Source organism: Grammomys surdaster, unplaced genomic scaffold, assembly GCF_004785775.1.
Source record: "Grammomys surdaster isolate TR1022 unplaced genomic scaffold, NIH_TR_1.0 125878, whole genome shotgun sequence".
Taxonomy (NCBI): domain Eukaryota; kingdom Metazoa; phylum Chordata; class Mammalia; order Rodentia; family Muridae; genus Grammomys; species Grammomys surdaster.
Genome location: NW_021620703.1, coordinates 891087 through 916401, shown reverse-complemented (window position 1 = coordinate 916401; position 25315 = coordinate 891087). Strand labels below are relative to the sequence as shown.

At 40.7% G+C, this 25315-nt stretch overlaps 1 protein-coding gene across 1 annotated transcript in view; it reads right to left on the bottom strand.

Annotated features, from left to right (window-relative positions):
• Adamts20 (ADAM metallopeptidase with thrombospondin type 1 motif 20) overlaps nt 1–25315 on the bottom strand; it is a 117146-nt gene that overhangs the window by 5103 nt on the left and 86728 nt on the right. Inside the window, exons 29-37 of the mRNA XM_028752163.1 lie at nt 17359–17526; nt 12051–12224; nt 11400–11570; nt 9583–9783; nt 8693–8822; nt 8396–8490; nt 8218–8309; nt 7623–7756; nt 5701–5792 (exon numbers count right to left, since the gene is read on the bottom strand). Coding sequence (XP_028607996.1) covers nt 5701–5792; nt 7623–7756; nt 8218–8309; nt 8396–8490; nt 8693–8822; nt 9583–9783; nt 11400–11570; nt 12051–12224; nt 17359–17526 — 1257 coding nt within the window. The remainder of the gene's footprint in view (nt 1–5700; nt 5793–7622; nt 7757–8217; nt 8310–8395; nt 8491–8692; nt 8823–9582; nt 9784–11399; nt 11571–12050; nt 12225–17358; nt 17527–25315) is intronic.

The window sequence follows — 25315 nt, the reverse complement described above, 5'->3', positions numbered from 1 at the left end:
TGCTGTAGAACTAGACATTTGGGCTGGGAGGTGTTGTACATCTGTGCACTGAGGTAAAGGTGTAGGTTCCCTCTCAGTCACACCAGAGCGTGGGTGGCTGTAGTTCTCCCCTAAACTGAGATTGATTTCTTTGAGAAACCTATAAGGAGCAGGGGTTGGGTCATAGCTGTGCCTCTCTGATCTAACAAGGTTCTGAGGAAGAAAACATTTTCCAAAGCTTAGGCCAAGGGAAGGAAGACTCAGGACCAGGAAGGTACATTATTTTAAAGTGGAATTCTTTATGATTTATGATCACTAAGTGGAACTCAGTCTCCGAGCAACAGGGCACCACACACTTGTGACTCTAGTCCCTAGGAAGACTAGAGACGTAGCTGTAGCAGGATGGTTTCCTGCTGCTGCTACTGTTTGTGGTGGAGTGACTGGGGAGGAGCTAATGTGGGAGGAGGAAGAGGAGAAGCGAGGAAGAAAGAGAGGAACCAGGGAGGAGAAGATGGCTGAGGATGTGTGTGTGTCTCTAGCAGTCTAAGGTAATTATAATATCTAGGTTAGGTGTTGGGTAACAATGCTAATTGTGTGGGCATTTTGTTAATTGCACACTTCCAAATATATAAAGCCTTTGGATAATAATTAAGCTTCAGAGTCTCATTTCTACCGGGTACCGTGTGGCGGTATGGTCCTATATGGCGGGATGGTCTGGGCTCAGCCAAGCATTGTGGACAGTGTGGTGGATTGACAGAGCCAGCCACCACGCTGGCATCTCATGGGTACCAGGTCCTGTGCTTCTGGCTGGCCAGAGCTGTGGTCTGAGCCGAGCAGTGGTGGGAGCACGGAGCCGCTCTTCACCTCTGGGCTGCTTCTAGTCAGGAAGATGGTGGCCATTTAAGAACAAGCCTGGGTCGGGCGCCACATTTTTTTAACGTTACCCGCAACACATAGCAGTATCCCAACCTTTGTAAAAGTAGGTAGAGCTGGAAGGATTCTTGGATCAGAATACATGTGACATGGCCTTTGAGGGAGGCCAGCACTGCAATGAGGATGTTAGCCTACGGAGAAGCAGGTGCCTCTCAGCAGCCTGAACCCTGGGCTAGTCTAGTTCCAGGTGGGCGAGCACTGAGGATTTTTGGTCTGAAGGATGAAGTTTAGTCAAGCTCCCATTCTCTGGAACATGACGCACTGCATCTCTCCCACACTTACATCTATTCAGCACTCGGATGCACTGTTGTGGGGGTGGTAGAGTTTCTAGATCTTTGGACCATGTCTAGCTCCATAAAAGTTGAGCTGCTAGGGAGTGCTATTACTTCAGCATGTAGTGAAACACTCAGGTTCTAGGGTGCTGCCACAACTGTGATGCTAGAATAGGTTCTCAACCTGTGGGTCACCACCCTTTTGGGGTGCAATGACCCTTTTACAGGAGTTGCCTAAGACCATAAGAAAACATAGATATTTATATTACTATTCATAATAGTAGCAAAAATTACAGTTATGGAGTAGCATCAGCACAGCATGAGGAACTGTATTAAAGGGTTGTCGTATTAGGAAGGTTGGGAACCACAGTGCTGGAAGGTGGAGAAAAAACAGCTGTCCCACCACAGAGTGTCAAATCAATGAAATATCTGTATGTGGAACACTCTCACCCTGGGCTCCAAGTCGAGGTTAGCCCAAAATGAGTCTTAGGGTAGATACAGAGGAGGGCTGGCATGTAGAAGGATTTTTTAAAATGAGAAAAATCTTTGTAATTTTGCATTTGATCTCTTAGCTCAACAATCTGTAAGAAACAAGGCATCTGATTTCATTAAAATAAACGGAACACTTTCACTCTGATAGATACTTGAATGAATGAAATGATGGTTGATGGAAAAATGCAATATTGGCAAATGTCACTTCTGGTGAAAGACCTTTGTGTATCCAAACTCTCGATATTCACCAACAGGAAAACACACTTGGTGCCAAACAAGGACAAAGACATGGACATTTACCTCATTAAGCAAAATATACAAATGACCAATAACGCCTGGAAAGGTACTTAGCATCACTGAGCACTAGAAAAATATAAAAAAAAAAAACAAACCCACGACCAGTAGATACCACTCCTAGTGGTGGCTTTTCTTTACTTGACAACACAGATGCTGGCAAGGACACAAAGCAGCAAGGATGTTCATCTTTGCTGGTAGGAAAACAAAATGGCGCAGCTCCTCTCCACAATGTGCATCAGAGAATCTGCAACAAAGGTCCTAAGGATTCAGCTTAGAGAAATGGAAATGTATTTAAACACACACACACGCACACACACACATACGTGTGGTTGGTGTGGCTGGTGTTACTGGGATGTGATTACTTCTCCAACTCTCTGGGAATCAAATATTAATTAAAGGACAGGAAACAAGGCCCATACCAGGGCTCTTTGGGAACATCTACCTCCCACTTAACATATGTATTCCCAAGTCACATAACACTCTCTGACTTGGTCTCACGTTCAATGCGATGAAGTTTATTTTCTCTAAAGAACACCATATGTGCCTGTGCTCTTTTAAGCATGCATATCCTGGGATACCCGGTCACATGCAAACACAGAGGATGTGGTTTTGATGAATCCCAAACGACGAGAGATGTTCTCTCTGTGATACTGAACATCTGGAAGGTATTCATGCAAATGTCATGTAACTAAACACAGAATCTGGTTTATACATTTGACAGAACGTCGTCAAAAAAAAATACTGGGCACTTTGTATTTTTGGTAACTGTAGCCTGAGGCAGACAAATACAGACTTGAGTATGGGTGACACAGTTCCTTTCAACAGCATCTGCCTGTGCCCAACACAATCTAATTTTGGCACAAAGCTCTGCATTCCAAAAGATGTTCAGAACCACATGAGGGGGCGTTGTACCCCGATGGCAGAAAATCATCTTATTTCTGCTACTGCATTGACTAGTTGAAGTTTCTGACAGAGGTTTTTGACATGGAGTATCTGTCTACTGTAAACTAAAGTATGTAAGTATTAAAGTATGTTAAAGTATGTAACTACAAAGGGTTACATACTTTAAGGCTACATAACTTCCTTAAGATATTTGTGAGTGAAAGGTGTTAGAAGGAAACAGAGATAACTATCTTATGAAGGTCTGCTTACATAAAATCTTCTCATTCACATTTCATGTTCATCAAGACATTTCTTGTTTATAGTAATTGTCTCTCTGGTTACTTCCTACATGGAGAGTTCACCAATGAGATACAGATTTTGATGCTACTGGATAATTATGTGGTTTCCATGAATACCAGTCTCCTGGGAATCTTGCTGAAAGGTGACTGAAGAGACCTAAATCAACAAGAAAGGACGAGAACCAGATTTCCAGAATTTGGCAATCTCTCTGGACAGAAGTCTTTGGAAGGACTCACATCACCAAACTGTTCATACAGCTCATGGCATCAAATATACAACCAGACGGCAAAGTTAAAAGGAAAAGGGTTGTTAGAGAGAGTTCACCCATCCTGACGTGGATTGACCATTGGAGAATTAATCTCCATGTGAGAAGGTCAAAAGGACAGTGCCATCAATAAAAGGAGGCTGTGTGTTACGGCAAATGTCATTTAGAAGGATAGAACCTTTTGGGTCACACATTGCTGACTTCAGAGGATGTGTCTGAACAGACAGGCAAGGTGTTTGACAGGAAGATGATCTCCAAAGGGAAGGGAAGTTGTGGGGAGAGAATTGAAAGGAGTCCATTCTAGGAAGTGACCATCCATCTATCACCACAAGAATAGAGGAGAAAACAGAGAAGGAGGAGAGGGAGGGATAGGAGGAGGAAGAAGAAAAGAGGGAAGCAGAGGAGGGGAGGTAAAGGAGGAGGAGGAGAAGGAAACATGGACTTGAGGGTACCTAAACAGCTTCAATGACTGATTGAGAACACAGGATTCTTCTGCAAAGTTGTCTGCTTCCAACAGTTATAGACAAGAAGGCTGAGAGATGGCTCAGTGGGTACAAGTGTCTGCTATACAACAACAGGAATTGACTTTGGATCTCAGAACCCATGTAAAAAGCCAAGCATGGGTCAAACACACCTGTAACCTCAGCACGAGGGGAGGCAGAGACAGAAGGAACACTGAGGCTTGCTGGCTACCAGCCTAGCTCCAGGCTTAGTAAGAGACCTTTGTCTCAATAGATTAAGGCAGAGAGTGATGAAGGACATCTGACATTCTTCCCTAGCCTATACATGTGAACTTACATGTGTGAATATACCACAAACAAGTACACTTCATTCAAATGTGTGTGTGTGTGTGTGTGTGTGTGTGTGTGTGTGTGTATAAAATCAAAAGAAAAAGTTCTTAGAGAATTGCAGGTTAATGAACCTATGGACGCTCGCTCTAGCAATAACTGCTGAAAATTATGAGCCATGGACATCATTTAAATGTATGACTCTGAAAATCATTCTAAAGTTACACAGCTAACAGAAATTTTTTTATTTAGAAAAATCTATTCCATCTAGGTAGGAACAGTTAATGATCCAATGATAATAGAAAATATTTTAGTATGAATAAAATAAATATACAATGCAAAAATCCTTAGATACAGCAAGAGAAACACTCAGAATTTATAGCTATAAAAGCATTAAATAAAAGAAAATTTCAAATCGATAATTTTCCACCTTAAGATGCTGGAGAAAGCAATATAATATTCACAGATAAATGTAGCTCTCCCCATCATCAAAGAAGCATTTTTACAGCAGACAAAAGACATTATGGGAATCCACAATTGGTCAGAATGTGGTCAAAATTGGTAGACAATAGCTAACTGTCCACCATCAGTTAATACATCTACAACACAACCGCCTACAAATTCAGAGAGCATCTCGAAAGAGGGAGCAGATTGTAAAAGCCAGAGGTCCAGGATGTCTTCTGTGAGATAGTGTCTTTTATATACACAACCATGAAGACTCCTAAATCAAACCTGTACAGTGACAACACCATCGTGGAAGGGGTAAACCTCATAAGGCCTCTACCTAAATGAAGAGCTACAAACTACTAATGACTGCCCCAATCCAGGGACCAGTCCCCAGATAGGTTACCCAATCTCAAGGGGCTATTGATAAACACATACAGATACAGGTTCAAGTAGAAGACTGGGTAGTCCTGTTTGTTTGGACTTCTGGCAAGGGTGTCAGATGGCCACAGACATGTGTGTCGAGCAAACCTCACATCACAACCTAGGCATCCCATAGAGAATGGGCCAGTAGGATTCCACAGTGCCTTTTAGGACACCCCTCATCTTTTAAGGATTTACAACACCTTCCAGTGGCACCTCCCCAAGAGTCTATCCTCTACACATGGTCCTTTGAGAAACAAACACCCAAAGAACTGGAGTTACCATCAGCAAATAAACAATACATGTTCATAGTCCATTTGTTTACCTTTCTGTGTGCACCTGTTCATTCCCAAGGGCCAGGTGGGAAGATTAAAATGATGACATGTCATAGAAAGAGGATCTGAACAAGTCCTAGGTCTTGCTCTTGAATCTTTGAAATGAACTTAATATTGGCTAACGTGGTTTTCCTTCAGTTGGTTTATAATTCTTAAAATAAGTGCATACCGAAAGCTTTGGATAACTAGTTTTTATGTTTCTTGCAATGTTCTGCTCAAGAAAATTGGTGAGGAGAAATACTGAATTTTTCATCATGAAGAAAATAAGTAATGAAATATGTATGAGGTACCTGTGGGCATCTGGCAGCACTGTAGCAGTCTCCAGCTGTGGCAAATGGAACTGCCTTTCCAAATAGTGTCTTGGAAAAAAGAAGATCCATAGCTGTAAAAATAATAATAATAATAATAAATAATAATAATAATAAATAAGGCAACTCATTACCATGGAAACAGCAATGTCCTCTTTATTTTCAAATATGCAGTTTTCATAGTATCTTAAATATATTTATATGATTAGTTAAAAATTTCACAAAATGTTACCACTATAGCATGTAAGATAGCACTACCTCAAAATGGATACATTTTATTTAACACAAAAAAATATACACTAAGTACGCCTAAATACTCCCTTAAAAATCACAGCTACATCCGATATTAAAGAAAAATATGAAAAAAGTAAATGAATGGTTTTTCAAATTTATTTACTCATATTACTCCACGGCAAATTTCTGACATAGATGGAGTGGGCTCAAGAAGAAAATCACAGAAGAACAAAAATTCTCTTGGAAGGTAGACCCTTCATGCTAAGGCAGTGTGAGCCCACGTGTGCTCAATTTATACCAATTCACTGGTACAATTCTTTCCCTCCTTCATTTGCTGACATTAGCAACACTTGCTGATTGTCATTGTCACTGGAGATTTCATACAAAATACCACAGCCAGATTCACTGGATCAAGGACAGGTTGTGCAGAATCCTCAAACCTCAGTCATTGCAGCCACTCATGCTTGAATGATTAGTCACTGAAACAAGGTCCCAACAATGGCTGTCAGCGTCACTGAGTTGATTCAAGACATTGGCAGGTCTCACTGCACACCCTGTGATGGCACAGGGTCCTTTGGAGGCAGTCCCCCCAAAAAGCATTGCTGCAAATATCTCTCTAACGACAGCTATACAAACTGTCAGGCCTTTCATAATCCACCAGAGGATTTGTGTGCACCTCCTAAGCCTCAGTCAGTGGGGTCATGGTGAGCTTGCATGCAGAGTGGGTGGAGCCTATCCACCATGGCATTGACAAACAGAACAAATCAGACCTATTCCAAGATTGGAAGCTGTTAAACACGTATCCTCTATTCCGCTGCTTCTTTGTGGCACCGTAGATTAGAGCAGAACACAGGCACAAGTTTCAGAGTATTTTACCATCTCCCCCTAAAGCATGAGCAGTCAGTAACACCCGTTTCGTAGTGATCACTGCTGGTGTGGGCATAGTCTGCTTGCCTTTGATGAGGTCCAGCACATCAGCCAGACGATCGCCAGGCATCATTCCTTGGATTCTGGGTAGGTATGTCTAACTTCACATGCCCAAACGGAAGTGAATTTACTACACAGCCAGCATATTGCTGGATCCCTATGTACCCGTGACTTGAGTAAATTATCAGTTAATTTCTAGAAAGATGGCATGTTCCTCAACCTCAGTTCTCTGACCAGGTCTTCATCCCTCCTCAGTGGTCCTTAATTTAACTGCAAACTGGGACAAGTCACTCTCATAAGAGAAACTTAATTTCATCATCTGTGACATTTTGATGATATATCTGTCTTATCTGATATGGGATTGTTTAAAAGATAAAATGCTATGACATATGGGAAAATATAATAATCAATAGATTATAATCTGGAACTAATGTTATTACTTAAAATCTTACTCAAAATAGCCTTACACTTATGCTAAGAATATTAATCTCTTTGAATTTAATATAGTTAGGGATTTTTTTAAAGCTTGATTTGAAAGAGAACTATCTTATTACTGTCACTATATAATATTTGTATCAAAGGTCCCCATACTTCTTGTCAGTTCAGAGAAAGCATGTATCTAATAACTGTAAATAAAACCATTCTGTATATACAGAATGTATATCCCATGTATACCAGCACATTGCTGTATTTTGTCTTAGCAAATGGAGTCTTTGTGTTTTCCAAAGAGTCCCAGCACTTACTTTTGATTTGCATGGAAGCGAGATCTACTCTCACTTTGCTAAATACAGTGTATCCGGCAGGTAGGTAGTCGTTTTCACACGCACAGTCTGGCCTCCTGCTTCCGTTGAAGGGGCATTCATAGGGATTTTGAAGTCTGTAAAAACATTGGATATTTTAGTACTTGGTGCATTTGTGAGATCCTGTGTGGCAAATGGTCAGCATAGAAGAGGTAAAACTAAAGGCCCGCTTCTGTCCTTTCACACCATAGCACAACACATTAACAGGGAAAGAAAGCAGAATTCTCTTTGGGTAAGCACATGGAATTCTCACTGGGAAATTCAAGGACTAGTCGTACAAAAAAAAAAAAAATGAGATGTAATCTTCCCTGCTTTTGTTACTAGAATGAATTGTGTTTCTATGGAAATAGACAAAGTCTTCAACTTATCCCTTCTGTACCATCCCACACTCGCCCTCTTTGTGATTCTATGCTAACACATGACTAAGGTACTCATGTGTGCACCTCCTCAGTTTCCTGCCCAATACGTAAGTGATTCCAATTCTGTGTCATTATCTATGAGCCCTAAAAGTGTGCCGAAAGTATAAAGTGTCTCATACCTAAGGCCATATATTTCTGAAAAGTTGTCTTCACTTCTGACCAGTGGTAAATATTCTCTAGGGTTCTCCAGCTGCATGTCCGAGCAATGGATCTGAGGGGAATGCATGAATATCTAGAAATCATTTTTTCCATGACAAGATCCATGTGAAAATCAATTAGAAATGGTCACCATAGTACCTTCAATATTCTTCCCCTGACGTTCAGGTCATAGTCACCATCCTTGGTAACGTTGTTCATAACTTGGATTTCTTTGCAGGTGGTAAGTAATTTACCTTCAAAGATACATTAATGCAACCAGTCAGGACCGAACAAACTCCACGCAGCGTGGACTCCCGACCATCAGAACCATCGCTGTACTCTGAAGGTCTGACACTTTGTGTTGCAGGGCGTGACAGCTGCATAGATCTATGCTGACATTTTAACTGGAACTTAGGAACACTTGGTGCTGGGAAGAGTTTGGAGTCTATTACTTACAGTCATTGGCATAACATTTCTTTTGGGCATCTGGCTTTAAACGCTTTAAACATAAGTCACTGGGCCAACCGTTCTCAGTCCTGCACGCTACGGTTCTCTCCATTATCCCATTTCCACAAGTTACTGAGCACTGTCAACACAGTAAAGTTTGAGGTAAAATAGATAACAAATAATGAGGCCAGGAAATCCACACTGCCTTCTCCAAGACTAGGCTCTTTCAGAACAAAGTAAGGGTCACTCATGGTTAGAACTACAGAAGATGCAGAAATACTCCAGAGCTGCGTAGTCACTGAAGTGAAAATATTCTTCAGGATGAGCCCGCAGCTATTGTTTCTCAGTGACTGGGTTCTTATTTATTTTATACCACTGAATCAGCTGCACACTACAATCATCTGGTAAACATGAATTGATGGGGCTTATTAAAACTCCTTATATACATAACACACTGTCATAGTAAATATTAATCTCACCTATTACTGTTATTATAGCTACTTGGAGGTTTTTCTCTTCTGATGAAATTACAAAGTAATGTCATCGTATTTCCATTAATGAAGATGATAAAATGTAGTGTAAGCAATACTTATTATGGATAGATTAGAGAACGCTACTATTTTTCATCCCTTCGCTGGCGAATTTTTCTGAAGTACCTACATAAAATACAAGCCATTCTACATGGTCTTTGAGGACTGTGAGGATTATTGCTATCTTCTTACAAGTTAGAGTAAACACAGAAAGAATAAGAATATGCACACAAGTAACTAATGGAATGGATCTTAAGACAGCGGCGTAGAAGATAACTTGGAAGGTCTACTTGAAAATGCAGGTTACCAGGCATTTCGCCTGTGAAAAGCCTTATGCTAAGGGCCCTAGATTCAGGATTCTGGACTGACCTTGCTCCACTTCCCCACTCTCCAAGTGGCTACACGCAGACAGCTTCTAAAGTCGCATTTGTACACCTGAGGAGAAGGCGTCACGGGACATTCCCCATAGCCTACAGGCCGAAGCCGATGGAATGCACGCTTCTTAGAGGACTTGATCCTGGTGCAGTATGTAATCTTCTGTGGGGAAGTGAACCCACAGTTACCTGCGCACTGAAAAACGCACACCAGGTAAGGAGACGAGGAATCCTGAAACTCGCCTTGAGCCCTAATATCTCTCAGGGGCTTCCTATGTAACATGCCAATCAACCACTGCAACTCGATTAACCAGCTCCATTCACAGGCTGGGAGACAAAGGGGCGTAGAGGTTTCAGCAGCTCACACAGAGTCAAACCAGAAAATACAGAACACTGAGATCCAGCCTGGATGTTTGTCGGAGGAGTCCATGAGGTTTCTCTTTCTCCCTTCTGAACTCTATTCTGAACTCTCGACCCTCTTTCCCGTTCTCGTTATCCCGACAGACTTGGTTACTTACACACTAGAATCTGAGAATAGAAAGGACTCACAGATCAATGTGTTCTTCCTTTTACAGGATTGTTTGCCTACTCTGTGTCCCTTAAATTTTGATATGAACTTAAGACCAGATTGATAAATTTGTGAAAGCCAGTTGGAAAGGTTTTTTTTTTTTTTTAAAGTCTGTCAAAACACCGTGGTTAACTGAGTCTCAGCAGAGATGCCAAGTGAATCCAATCGGGGAAAGATAGCCTCCTCTGCAAGTTGTGTCGGGTTCTGAGAGAAGCCGTGTGGAATTGTAGATGTGGGTGATGACTTCGGATCAGAAATGGAAATAATCAAAATGCGTCAGACCTAAGTAGATGAAGTAAGGTTGTGAGACTCAGAGGGAGATACAGGTCTGCATCCTAGTAGCAGTAATTTTATAGATACGAAGCCTAAAGCCCAGAGAACTGCAATTGTAAAGGGAATAATGAACTTGATATCGAAATTAAAAATGTCTCTCAAGAAAATATCGGGCATGGGAAACCTACCTTCTAATTGTCAGAGCCCGAGAGACCTTTCCCTAGACTATATAGGCCCCTGTCATAGCCTCCAGAACTTGAAAGTAAGACCTTATTGCTGAAGATACCACATGACTTGGAGGAACTAAGCTAGAACTGACTGGAAGCTTCCTCCCTGGGGACAAGATCTCATAGGTGCTGTGCAAACTGCTAAGCAGAGAAACAATAAAGACGTATCCTGTAGGAAAGCCTATGGACTGTAACAATATCCAGCATGGCAAGAGAGATTCAAGGGTGAGATGGTGACATGTATCTTGGAATCTTATTTAGACTTAAGACCCACTTAAAAAGAAAACAAATCTATACCCTGATTCGATAAACTAGTCAGCTACCTACAGCTGATGACGTCATGGACTCTACAGCAGCGGTTCTCAACCTTCCTAATGCTGCAACCCCTTAATACAGTTCCCCATGTTGTGGTGACCCCAATCACAAAATTATCCTCACTGCTGCTTCATTCCTGTAATTCTTCTACTTTTATGAATCCTAATGTAAATATCTAACATGCAAGATGGGTCTTAAGTGATCCCTGTGAAAGGATCTTTTCTACTGGAATGTGGTCACACCCCACAGGTTGAGACCTGCTACCCTAGACGGTAACTCGAATTCCTGATCCAGTTTAATTCCCAACTCTAGTCTAAATCCTGATTTTACACCCACAGACAAGTGTAGCCTTAACCCGGCAACAAAGATGCTTTTTTTTTTTCCCAGCGTGTTTTACGACAACAGGAAAAGAAATCAAGACCACCTTACCTGCGACGAGTCTCCTGTAACCACCAGGTACTTGCAGTGAGGATTCCTGCACTTTTTGACTGAAACAGGCTTCGTTAAGGGGTCACAGAGACTTTCATTCACTTGTATGTTTTGCTCATTCGCGCATTTCACAAGCCGATACGTCTCTTTTTTCTTACACGACGTTGAACACTGGAAATGCAATTGGAAAACCAATAATGCTTTCCTATGTGCACGGTCCTTGCAAGTTTGCTCCTCAAGCCGTGGGTGAGTGGAGTGGTATGTAACTGCAAAGTAGGAACTCCAGCGGGGAGGCAGGAGGATGAGGAGTTCGAGGGCAGCCAGGGATACAGGAGCCTCTGTATCAAAATAAGGCGGCGGGGAAGACAGGACAGTGTTAGAAAGAGAGGAGGCAAGGTGGGGGGTGGGGAGATGGAGAGGAGAGGGGAGGAGAGAGGAGGAGAGGGGAGTAGGGAAAGGTGAGTTCAGCAGATAAATCATGGAACTGCAAACCTCTGACCCCCACGCAACACACGCCACAACACATGGCAGCTTTCACACAATCATGTCACATGTACACATTCGTACATGTACGCATTCATGAGGTGATGTTAATAAGGTTTTTAAAAATGACAAAGCATAGGAAAAGGCCAGGGCCGTGGTACTACTCACGTCTAGCCAGTCTCCCGTTGTCCACTGGTACCTCACGCAGTCCTGATGCCAGCACTGCCGCTGTCCCTGAGGCCGGGTGGACGGATCACACATGTCTTCAGACACTCGACCAGTGCCTCTCAGTCTGCAGTACACCTCCCTTTGCTGCACCCCTGACCCACAGGTCACAGAGCACTGCGAAGAAACTCAGAGGGTTTAAACAAGACAGCTAGCAAATACCAAATTACATGCTAAGAGCAAAACAGAGCATTGCACGTTTTCTTATTTGTTGTAGACATGGCCTGACGTCGTTATATCATACATTAGATAGGAAAATCTATCAAATGAATGTGTTTACTACTGTATTATCTAGAGATTTTAGACAGACAGATAGATAGATAGATAGATAGATAGATAGATAGATAGATAGATAGAGAGAGATATGGATTTTTTGAAACACTGTTTCTCACAAAATTCTTCAAGTTTTCCAGAACTTGTCAACTGAATCAGGCTATACTAGATGGTATCCCAGTGTGGTAACCCTTTCCTGAATTAAATATACTTCACATCTATAAAAATCACCACATGGGGCTGCTACATTGTTTTAGATGACACGTAAGTTCTAACATTATACCCACTATTTACCACCAAACGAGAACCTCTAAGACTTTTGATAGACTCACTTTGTTATGTGCAACAACTACTATAATTTGACTCTATCAGAGTCTAACTATTTGCTAAGCTGTTGACTCATGATTCTCTTTCCCTGGGTGGGATTCTGGAAATGCTTTTGTAAACTGTAAATTCTCCAAGACCAGAACTCTGACTTCAGGTCTGGGCTCTTCCTCCCCAGGACTCACCAGGATTGCCTTTATCCCACGCTCAACCCAGTTCCAGAACCACACCAATACTTTGATACTTGTTACGGCAGCATCACTGTGGTTTGAAGCCTTCCTTCTTCACCTGACTGAACTGCTACGCATTAACACCTTAAACCAGGCGTCTCATAAATAACAGACACAGACATCTCTCAGGTGGGAAGTTCAAAATGAAAGCATCAGAGTATTTTATGTCTGGTTAGGGGATGCTTCCTGCCTCACAGATGGTCGTCTTTGCATCTTCACACATAAAACAGAATACGAGATCTCTAAGAGCCCCTTCCACATGGATAATACTATCAATTACAAGGGTTCCATCCCCCAAAGTCCCTATCTTCAATAAGATTATTTGGAGGGCAGGATTTTAACATATCCACTTGAGGGAAACACAAACTCTTAGCATGATGGAGGAGAGTTGAAGCTTTGCTCTCTCTGTTGAGACTCACCGCACTGAGTTGTCTCCTGGGAATGGAGACGCAGCAAGTTTTCAGCTCTGGGATGGAGTCCCAAACCCAGTAGTATCCATATAGCAGATACTGACTGAGAGCTGGGAAGCCAACATTGACAGTACATAGAAGGTTGGAAAATATTTATCAGTTGTGAATTTGGTTGTTTGTGTCTCCTGTTACTCCAGAAAGGATTGGGGATCAAATAGGGCAATTACACTTGAAGACTCACTGGTCTTCTCAGTAGAGGTAGTATAAGAAAAATTTCTGGTTGTTTCTCAAACCGTCTGTTTTTACAGCATCCTCAAGGATCAAATCTCCTCTTATCCACTGCAAAATATGTTTTATTATAAGAAAAAGTATTTAAATCTCACAAAAGCTAAGATCTGAATTTACCCAGTGTCTTAGATCCCTCTTACAGACCGTGGCAGCCTTCGCTTAAGTGGCTGCCAAGTCTGATCCTTCTGGCTTGCATATATAACTAGAAGCCACAGACTTCAAAGAAGACTTTCTGTCTCTTCACATCTGAATACTGTGCACACCTCTACAGCTGGCATTGACCTGCATGCTATGCTTAAGCTTCTGGGCTCTGCCAGCTCATGAAAAGTCATCCTCATCTAGCCCTTATCTCTATAGAGAGAAAAATGTATGGTTTGCATGGAGCATATTAGGCAGACCGATATGCAGACAGGCATGCAGTTCCGCTCTTCTGAACCTCTCACAAAAATAATTAGCCTATAAAATAGTCCTGTTTTATAGTCCTGAAAACATTCCAGACAGCATGAGAAAATAAACTGCATTTGGACAAGACTCTCACTGTAGCCTTGAAGATGGAGTCTTAGGGAAAAAAATTAGTTCACAAAAAAAAAAAACCCACAAAAACACAGGGCTTGTTTGGTTTTTGTCTTTTGATCATAACACACATTTAGAAAAAAAATCATGGAGGCCTTGGATAGAAGTATTAGATTATAGAATTCTAAATTCTTAACGTAGATCTCTTCCATAAAATGAAGATGTACAGAGACACCATGAAAAGGATGTACTCCTCAATATCGTTTCCTACATCAAATCTAAGTAAATAAATTATACTCTTAACAGATTCTGGCTTATATATTTGATAGAGATCATTGTTCTTTACAAAGTTGCTCAAAACAACAATACTGAACCCATCTTTCCCTTTACTTCCTTCCCACAGTGTCTGTCATACAGCGGGGTCTCTTAGTTCTTCTATCTATCAAGTAGCTATGGAATCTCTATCATAGCCACCTTGTTAAGGCAGTCGAATAGAGGAGAATGTTCTTTTAACACCTTTCTAAATTTCCCAGCATGTTGTCCTTGATCAAGGGGAAATGAGTAAGTTCAGGGTTTCACCAGCATCCTTTCCCAGACCTACAATGGCTTCCCTGAGTATGCAATAGCCATTACCTACATTCATACAGTGTGAACTAAAATATGATAGTGTCAGTATCTTGTGTGGCTTACCCTTGTCTTTAACGGGTATGTCTGAAACATACCCCATGTTTGCTTTTATACCACTACTTCAGGATACTATCTTGTGCTGTCTCAAAGACAATGGTTATCGTGTTTACCAAGTACTTTCCTTGACACATGGCCACATTTGTTTTATTTTGAACACAGTGAATTAGTTACAAAAGGACTGGCCAGCCGGGCAGTGGTGGTGCACGCCTTTAATCCCAGCACTTGGGAGGCAGAGGCAGGTGGATTTCTGAGGTCGAGGACAGCCTCGTCTACAGAGTGAGTTCCAGGACACAGCCCGGGCTACAAGAGAAACCCTGTCTCGAAAAACCAAAAAAAAAAAAAAAAAAAAAAAAGGACTGGCCATCTCTTTATCAATGGACTCCTCAATGTTGTCACGTTTTGGGTTTATTAAGCACAGGGGACTGTTGTACACCTCTGGTCCAAGATGTTCAGAACATCAGCAGGATAGCTCTCCCAAAGACAGTGAAATACTGGAAATACTGAAAAGTCACTGGGCCACAAGATCCACAGATATTTCCAATACTTAGAGGACAACTCTCAAGTTGAGCTCAGGGTGAGCCAAGGGGTATGGCTGGGAAGTAAGAGAGAGATCTGCTCTTCTTGGTCGCTGACATTCCTGTGGGTGAACATCCTCCTCTGCTGTGTTACATCTGTCCATCACTGTATCATGGGGGAGCTTTTCTGGCCTTTGACCATCTGCTTCCCAATAGTAAACCCATCATCGGTTCTAGCAAGCTGGCTTGGGTTACTACCAAAGAAGAAATGATGCAAGCTCTGCTAAAGGAATGAATGAGCTTCAAGGGCTTTGGAGGCAGAGGTGAAGACTAAGACCAAGAAAGACATGGATGCTCACAACAAAGTCTCTGCCTTCGTTTAAAATTTTTTTTTTCTTTTCTTGTCATAGAAGTCAGCTCCATTCACCCACACAGTCCCCAGGTCTGTGACAGAAACAAATAGCCACTTGTGTGGCTCCTGCTGTTTGATTTATTCTATAAAAAGCACTGACACGAAGCCAGCAATTGCAGGCTGTCCCTGCGCTACATCTGGTAATGTGTTCTACACATGTGTGATTTCAGAGGGACTCACAAGATAATCGTGGTTTGCCTCTTTGTGCCAATTGTATACACTGTAGCACTGCTTTAATGCAATTACCATAAAATGAGTTCGTTTCTAGTGCCATCTTGCGTGATTGCCTCCATGACAAAGACTGTTTTGAAAAATGACTGGCCAGATTGTTCAAATGACTTTTTTCTTTCAAAGGCCTGCATTTCATCTGGTATATGACAATGTTTCCAATGTAAGTATTTAGTGATGCGTGTTAATGAGTGCTGCTAAACAATGATAAACATCGATTTATAAGACCATTTGTGCCTTCTTTCCAGATGTGTGGCTTTAGGGGAAAATTAAATACTTGAATCGTGAAAAAGAGCAAATACACTCACCACCCCTTCACACACACCACTAGAAACAAGGGGACCCTTTTGGATTTGTGTTTTAGAATCCCAGCTTTGCTTGTTAACTCCACATTGAACAGATACATTAGTGTGTCAACTATGACATTGAGTGCCATCTGCATGGATCCTGGGCCTAGAGGGGCAACTTCTTGGGTTCTTATCTCCCTTGATCAGGGCCAACCTAATGGACAATTTACAAAGAGTACAATTTAAACAGAAGAATCCCACTCTACTCTTTCCATCCTAGGGACCAGTCAAACGCTGCCAAGTTCCTAATACACCAATCCTCTGCAGAGGCTGCCTTTCCTATGGTGACACCAGAAGTTTTTCCACTCACTATCAAAGGTGCCACTCAAAAGCCAACTGCTATTAAAAACTATGTAGGTTCGGGGTTCTTTTCCTTGATTAGGCTGAAGCATACATATAAACACCTTTCTTTCAAAATTGAGATGTCAGCCTGGACCTTATTTGTGCGCCTGTTTCTTTCATACTGAGTCTTCTTATCCCATCCAAACCTACCTAGACCTCTCACCACATTTGTTCTGTCTCCAGTTGCAATTCTGCATGCAATTTACTAGCTGTGTCTCCAGGATGCAGTCTTAACTTAAACCCCAGATTCTGAGATGCAAACAAAGCCGTTACTATATGCATCACTGTGGATACAGTTTGTTGCTTGGCAAAATAGATAATGTTAGATGCCTTGAGCCTCTCATCATTAGTCTAGTCTCTGAATTTGTAACCTCAAAACAATGAAGTCACTGAATTATTTTACCAATAGAATTAAGTAAAGGCGACAACACTGTACAGTGTTGAGTGTAGTACAGAAAATGCTACAATAAAAGATAGCTTGAAGGAATAAAACTTTCAAAGTTGTTACAAACAACTATTGCACTTGGGTTGTTAAAATGTAAATATAGATATCTAGACATGATAGATAGATAGATAGATAGATAGATAGATAGATAGATAGATGGATGGATGGATGGATGGATGGATAGATAGACAGACAGACGGTAGAGATGGCAGGTGATGGTTGTAAAACACCACATACCTCTCTCCATTTATTGGCTTTCCATGAAGGGCATCGTCCCGCTCTGCAAGCTTTGTGAATTCGAGGTTTATGCAAATGACTGCAATATTTTTCTTCTAATTTCCTTTGGAATTGATCAACGCAAATAACATCCCGGTACTTTATACCTTTACCACAAGAAGCTGAGCACTACAGAAAACATAGAGGTATGCTTAATGTATTTTTATTAACGTATCTTTAAGAAAGATAAAATGAAGTAACCAAAACAACATTGCTTCGACATTCCTGTTACACATGGTCTGGTGTGTGCAGTTCATGAGTATTTGGAATTTGTCAATTTGCTCTGAACTTTTAATTGGTCCTAACAGTATAAAATTGCTATTCCTTCTTTGGCTAAGATGTACTAGGCAGAGACTCTGATATACAAAGACTTAAATTTTCTAAGGTTAAAGACTGCCTTCAACTAATTGTATGCAATGTCTAAACCTGAAATTAAGTTTGTATATAGAGTCACCATCTTGTATATTTGCATTATCATGGTTTTATGGCGAAATATATATTTCTCAGTAAAAACAAAACAAAACATTCTCATGGTCACTCAGTATAGTAAGCTAATTAAGTGGTTTTTTATTTTAAATCGTTTTGTATCTGTACTTTGTACCACTGTGTCAGGCATATCTCTGTGGAGCCTTCCAATATAGACATCAAATTGCTTGAAGATATAATTCCATGTGCAAAACCAGTGTCATGTAGCAGACAGGTTGGCTTTAGCATGGAATACTACTTTTGTATAAATGTCTCCCACTGAGAAAGAGAGGGTAAAATACCAGTTCTACAAACTCGTCATAAAGATCAATCTAAGAGAAAGAGTATGAAATATTCGATATAGTCTTATGTGGATGTACCCACATGAGTTCTTACAAACTATTAGATTCTTCTTCTATCGTTTTTCTTCATGGGATCACAGGGAAGACACTGATAACTTCAGCATGATAGGTAGACCATGGGAAAGTCAAGCAAGGAAGACCTGGCTCCCAGTCAACTCTAATTTACACCAATGGGGAAGGTGAGTCTCTTTCTATCACCAGCCTTTCATCAGCCCTCGAACTTATACAGTAAAAAGTCTTTTAAAAAAATGAGTGGACATTTGATTCACTTAGAAACATGTAATATATTGTGAGAATACTAGATAGTATATGGTATATATTTGTATTATACTCATATACATGTATATACACACATGTACACACATATATACCTTATTATACATACATATACACACAAACATAAATTATAGAGGCTAGAGGAACAACTCAGCAATTAAGAGTGCTTCCTGTTTGATCATGAGGTCAAGAACTTGAACCCTAGCATTCACATAACAAGCTGTGTGTGTCATAAAGGCCTGTGACTCTTGCTTCCAGAATCCAGCATTCTCTCTAACCTCTGCTCATGTGTTCACACCCATGTGTGCATGCATGGGTATGTGTGTGTGTGTCTGTGTGTGTCTGTGTATGCATGTTTTTGTGTATGTGTGTACTCAAGTGCACATACTCTTCTTATATAGACTCATGTACATACACAAAAATTAAAGTCATGTGACGGAGTCGTAAGAGAAACATGTTTGTTCACAGACAACATATGCTTGTTTGCTGCTTTGACCATGCATATCCATACATATAGCTATTCTTGGAATGTCCTACAGTTCTTCTAACAGTGCCAAGACCTCAAGAAATGAAAAGCAAACTTACAGGTATTTTCAAGAACGACCAATTCATCTACAAAACAATGGCAACGGGGAAAGAGACTGAAATTGAGATTTTAGTTAAGAATTCAGTGGTATCTGCATGGAATGTAAAAATGTGGTGAACCAAAAGTCAGCCTTCAGAAAGCAGAACAGTTTCCTATTACTCTTCAACTCTTCCTCTTCCACCTTATTTTCATTAACTAGAGTTATCTTGACCTGGTTAGCTTAATCCAAAGTATGTTTTAAACATACTGAAAGTGAAAACCAATATTATAAACATATTTCATAAGAAGAGATTTTATTCTACAAAATTAAAATCAGTAAACATAATTTCAAGTGTATTTCTTATCTGCTCAAGGAATGACAACACCACTCTTTCGCCTTTGGCTCGTTCTCCCTTTGCTTTATGATGATACACCCAGTTCTAATCATGATTCTTTTCAAACCTGGTATTATACAACTTGTCATCATATTTTTTTTCATTTCATTTTATGTTAAGGGTGTTTTGTCTCCATATACGTCTGTTCACCACATGTGTGCGGTGCCTGCAGACACCAGAAGTGGACACTGGATGCCCCGAGACTAGAGTTATAGATGGTTGTGAACTGCCATGGGAAATACAGGAATAGCCAGTGCACCTAACTACTGAGCCATCTCTCCAACCTTGTTATTGTAACCATTGGGACACAATAATACCCTCCCCCATTTTAATGTTAAACAATGCTCATTAGTTTATTTCTTAGGCTAACCTAAGGCCTTTAATTTGTCTACACACACACACACACACACACACACCTTCCAACTAGAAAAACTACAAAACCAAAGATTTACAAAGTAATTTATGCTTTGGACAGACTTAAAATAAAACTCTTTCTCTTGAGCTCTGAACAAGTACAGATTGGTTTCCCCCGAGTTCTAAGGAAGAGTAACTGTGTATTTTATCACAGCTGATGAATGCCATGTGGGAATTTCTCTGAAGTAAAAGAGAACATGCTATGCCCAGAATTATGTTTTCATTGGAAAGAGGCAGCATCACAGTAAACAATAGTGAAATATTACTCACCTCCTTCTCCCAAAACATTCTATATCCTGAGCTGTGAAGACTGCACAAAGTAGTCCGTTTCATAGGAAACCCCCAAACTGAGATTGCTTCCCCTGGTGCTACAGAAATATCTGCTTTTTTTTCCTTTCATTTTTTTTTATTTTTTAAAATAATTTATTTATTTTTTTCTCAAATTGTAATTCATTCACACAGGGGTTATAAACACAGAAAGGCAGGATGTGGAGAAGGGGATGACATTGGAGTGTGGGTGTTCAGGGGGAATACATTCCTCTCATATTTTTAAGCATCGACATTTTATTCCCTTGGAATTTTATTAACAACACACAACTCTTTCTTGAATTCTTGTCACTGGTACTTTTTCTTAAAAGTCATCTTGATCTTCAAAACTGATAGTCTTAAATTGTTTCAAAGCTTGCATCTTACTTTGCAGGACAATGACTTCCGGTGACTTCTCGTCCGTGTCTACAGCATACTTGGGTTACAGCTATCACCCTCCTCTCCAGTCACCCTCTTGCCCATCTCAATTCCCTTCCTCTTATCTAATGGCCACAGACGGTTCATAGCCACAAGGACACTAAGCATCAATAGTGAATAAGCATTCAGGTATTTGTAGAATATATTTCTCATAAGCAACTCCTGTCAATTAAAAAAGCCTACGGCCAATGAGCCGAGGAAGAAATAAGAGGCGGGACACTGGCAGGAAGAGAGAGGATTGTGGGAAACAGTAAGAAGCATGGGCGATTTGCCTCAGATCGATGAGGAGAGGGATGTAAACCAGCAGGTGGCTGAACTCAGGAGAAAATAAAGAGGAGATTCATCCAAGACTTGGACACATGAAGCTGAGGAGAGGTAACTAACCATGCGGATGACATAGAATAGTTTGAATGGGTTAAATAAGTTACGAGCTAGGCCAAAACTTGTGGCCTAGGCATTTATTAATATGAAATTAGTCTCAGAGTCAAGTTTCCAGGAGGAAGGAAGAGAAAAATGGATTTATGTTTTATAGGTATTCATGTTAAAGATGCTTACAAATGAGGCAAACAGAGGTGTCTATTAAAAGCGGGGCATTTGAAGAAGTATACAGTTTGCAAGCGATAAAATGGAGACCCGCTAAGCTTCTTCGTGTCTTCTGAAGCTTCCTATTTCAAGAGAACTCAGTCTACGCTGATAAAGATTAACTCTAGAATAGACATATACTTCTTTTTACGGAATACTTGTATAGAATTATAGAATGAATTTCAGGTACAGATGATAGAAAAAAATCAATGACTTAACTGTGGAAAGTTTTAACGAGCTCTAGAAAAATAAGTTACTAAACAAATCCAATGAGGAAATGAAGGTGGTCTTGACCTCGCACATGGGAGCCTTTGCTTCTCCAGATGTTCATAAACTTTTAAAATACAGAGCTTTACTGTTTTCTGACAGTGGGAAGCATACACTGGGAGAATTAGTATGTATGCTAGCTAGCACCGACAAAACAGCCCTGCTATTGTCTTTCATTTCACTGTTATATAGCCTTCCCTGTACAGACCTTCCTGTTTATGTGACATTTGTAAAATAACATCTATGTAAGGATAAAAGGGATATTGTTTTTCTTTACAAGAAAAAGATGATTAAACAAAATTAAATCTAAGAACATTTATATACCATGGAAATTGTAAAGACATATCAATCAATAAAGTACCAGAGAGTACTACAGAACAGCACACATTTTATGTAGAGCCAGCTCAGAGATGTTTTCCAAAACTGGAAATAGAGTTAGGGCAAATGACAAAGAGGACAGTGAATGAGACAGTATATAATGACAGTCACTAGAAAGGACTCTGCCCACCCCATGTCACATTGCCTGAGCCCTTGAACTCCTTCCTCACCAAAGCCATGATGCTCTCAACCCTGTCTGTAGTTCACTACTGAGCTCTAAACATCATTGGTTTAAACATCATCTTTCTAAAGTCTGCTTCACATTCTTTCCGTGATAATAGACATTTCTCTTCAGCCAATCTGTTAGGATCTTTGACTCAGAAGACGCGTGCTTAGGTTGGCTTTTTACTGATCCCTTCCTCACCTTCTGTTTCTCGTTTGCTACACTCAACATACTATTCTCTGCCTCTTTTTCTCTTATGAGTAATAAAACAAACCAAGAACAGACACACTAAAGAGAAACATGGAGGATAGAGAGACCCCAGAATCACTTGCTCCCAGTTAATGTGTCACAAAGATTGGAAGAGATAATTGCAGTCCACCGTAGGCCAGGAGAGAGTGTATTCACCCACTCCCTCATATTCCTCTGACATGGCACCAAGTCAAATCAAAATTAAAAAAACTATGAAAATTGAAATCATGTATTTTTGCTAAAAAGCAGTACTCAATGTAATTCTAATTAAAAATTCAGGCATCAGCATCATTATTATTATTAAGACAGGTTCTTACTATGTGGTCCTGGATGGCTTGGAACTTGCTATGTAGATCAGGATGGTCTTAAACTCACAGAGTCTACCCGCCTCAGTCTCGTAAGCACTGGGGTCAAAGGGCTGAGCCCTTTCACTTGTCTGAAAGCATTATTCGCAGCAACAAGTACTCGGGACAACCTACCATTATTCTAAAGCTTGTAATTCACTTTAATCTCTGTATCTAAAAGTACTTTTTTATTTGTTTCTGCTACAAAAGAATAAGGATTGTTTTAGACTTCTTAGCAATGTCTGTTTGCAAGTGAAACTGATCTATCTCCTGTCTGGAGTTTAAAACTCATCTGGGGACCTCAGTCTTTACTTATTTTAAGACAGCAAAACCTGAGACTTTTATGAGAATAGTGGAAATATTGCCCAATTTTTAATAATTCTTTCAGTGGCATTGTTGTGATGCCATTTTTTTCTGATGCCTTTATAAACCACAGCAAGCCAGGAGATACGCTCTATAATTGTTTTTGCAAGAATGTATGATACTTACTCTCAGTAATAAAGATCTCACTCATACCCTCTCTGGGAGCCCACAGCTAGAACCATGAGCATCTGCCTTCCTGGATAGTCAAACTGAAATCTGTTCAGTGTGGGCAGACCACACACACACACACACACACACACACACACACACACACACTACTTAAGGGAAAACCAAGTGCCAGCAAAAAAATATTGATCTACCCTATTTCTGCAAATGCCCTGTGAGCTGCATTGGGAATTGAAGGAGCGGAGGTGGCCAAGAAGTTTGCTTTTAAGCAGAGTTATAAAGGTCCCAAAAGGACTGTGCATCAAGCGCTCTCAGATGGGACATGCATGAGTGTCCATTATGTAAGTGTTCTGGGCATAGAGAAGTCAGAGCTGGGATTAGAGAAAAGCCAGACACTGTACAAATCAATGTCTATTTATACAACAAAAGTGGCAACAGAAGGGCTTTAGGAACTAAATTTATATGTCAGTGAATTTAAGCCTATGTTAAATAATTACTCTAAGCACATAGAATGAATCATTTTTGTTAAAATTTAAGATGGGTTTTTTCAAGTTCTAATACCAGGTAGTAATGGATTGAATAATAAAAACACATGGGATAGGGAGTCAGACACTTACATTTTTAAATCGCTGTCAGTAACTGGGCAACCCAGGGCTAGATATTTATTGTGGTTTGAATATAGAATGTCCCCCGGAAGCTCCTATGTTTGAATACTTGGTCCCCCACTGCTGGCACCATTCGGGAAAGTCATGGGACCTTTGGGCTGTGGAGTCTTTCTGGATAAAGGAGTAACTTGGATAGGTGTTGAGATTTTGTAGCCCAGGCTCACTTCCGGTCCACACGGGGCTCCCAGACTGCCAATGCAATGTCACCAGCCCCCTCTGCCCATCTCTTTCCTGCCATGATAGACTGGGTCCTTCTAGAACCAAGAGCCAAGCCACACCCAGTATTAAGTAGTTTTGTCAGATGTACCATTGTAGCAATATGTAAAGCATCAGTGCTCTCGGTTTACCAGTTCTCGGTTTTCTCGTAATAAAATGACACAAGCTGCAAGACTTGTTCTGGTGGGTGGCCATGCTGCACTGGTGGGCAGCTATGCTGCACTGGTGGGTAGCCATGCTGCACTGCTGGGTACCTATGCTGCACTGGTGGTTACCTATGCTGCACTGGTGGGTAGCCATGCTGCACTGGTGGGTAGCCATGCTGCAGTATTACATTCGAAGGAATCATCTACAGTGCTTGGCACACTAGTATAAGTGCACACTAAATCAACTGCCCTCATGTTTCTTCCTTCCTTCCTTCCTTCCTTCCTTCCTTCCTTCCTTCCTTCCTTCTTTTCTAAATCCTTAGGATGATAAAGACTCTCACAATGATTTGATGACTTGTGAGCCCACACGATCAGAACACAGCATTTCTGGGTTCAACAGTCAGAACAGGAGGTAAGAGTGCCAGGGGACTCTAAACACCTGTGTCTTTCTCCTGAGGAAAGCCATTTACCCAAACACAGAAAAATAAAATTGCTCCTCCATACACTGAATTATTTTCAAAGTAGGCATGAGGTAAAGGAAGAGGAATAGATTTTTTGCAAAAGATATTTTTGTAAATAAAAGTCTGTTTGAATAAAAGATTTAGTTAAAAGTGTTTGACTCCAGAAGGTGTAGTTGTTGTTGTTGACCCAGACTGGCAACCAGCTCATAACTGTCTCTCTGTTAGCGTCTGTTGTGATAGCACTATCGTCATGAACTGTCACATCCAGCCTCCCTCCTCTTAATCTTTTCAGCCCCCAGAGTCAAAGTGAATAATATAGGAAGTATACGCTGACATATAAACAGAATGAGCACCAATGAGAAACAAGACTCCTTGTCCCTGAAGAGCCCGGAAGAACTCACTTTCCACAAACGCTGCCCTGTAAGTTAGCAGTGCAGTCTATCTCTTTGCTCATCTGAGTAAGAATAATTCAACGTGTTCTCATGAGCTCAGGGATATTTATCTGTGAGTCAACGCTGTTAGTCATAACATACTCATAAGATATTACTTTCTATATTTTGTTACCATAGCTTTAAAATGGAAAGCTTTCGTCTGTCCAGATGAAACATAAACACTTTGACCAAATTTCTCGGAACATCTACACACATCCCTTCAGCCCAGATGTACTAGTGTGTATGTTCTATTTAGTAAAAAGAAAATTCAGCACGGTGGTTTAACGTTTTTTTTTTTTTTTAAAT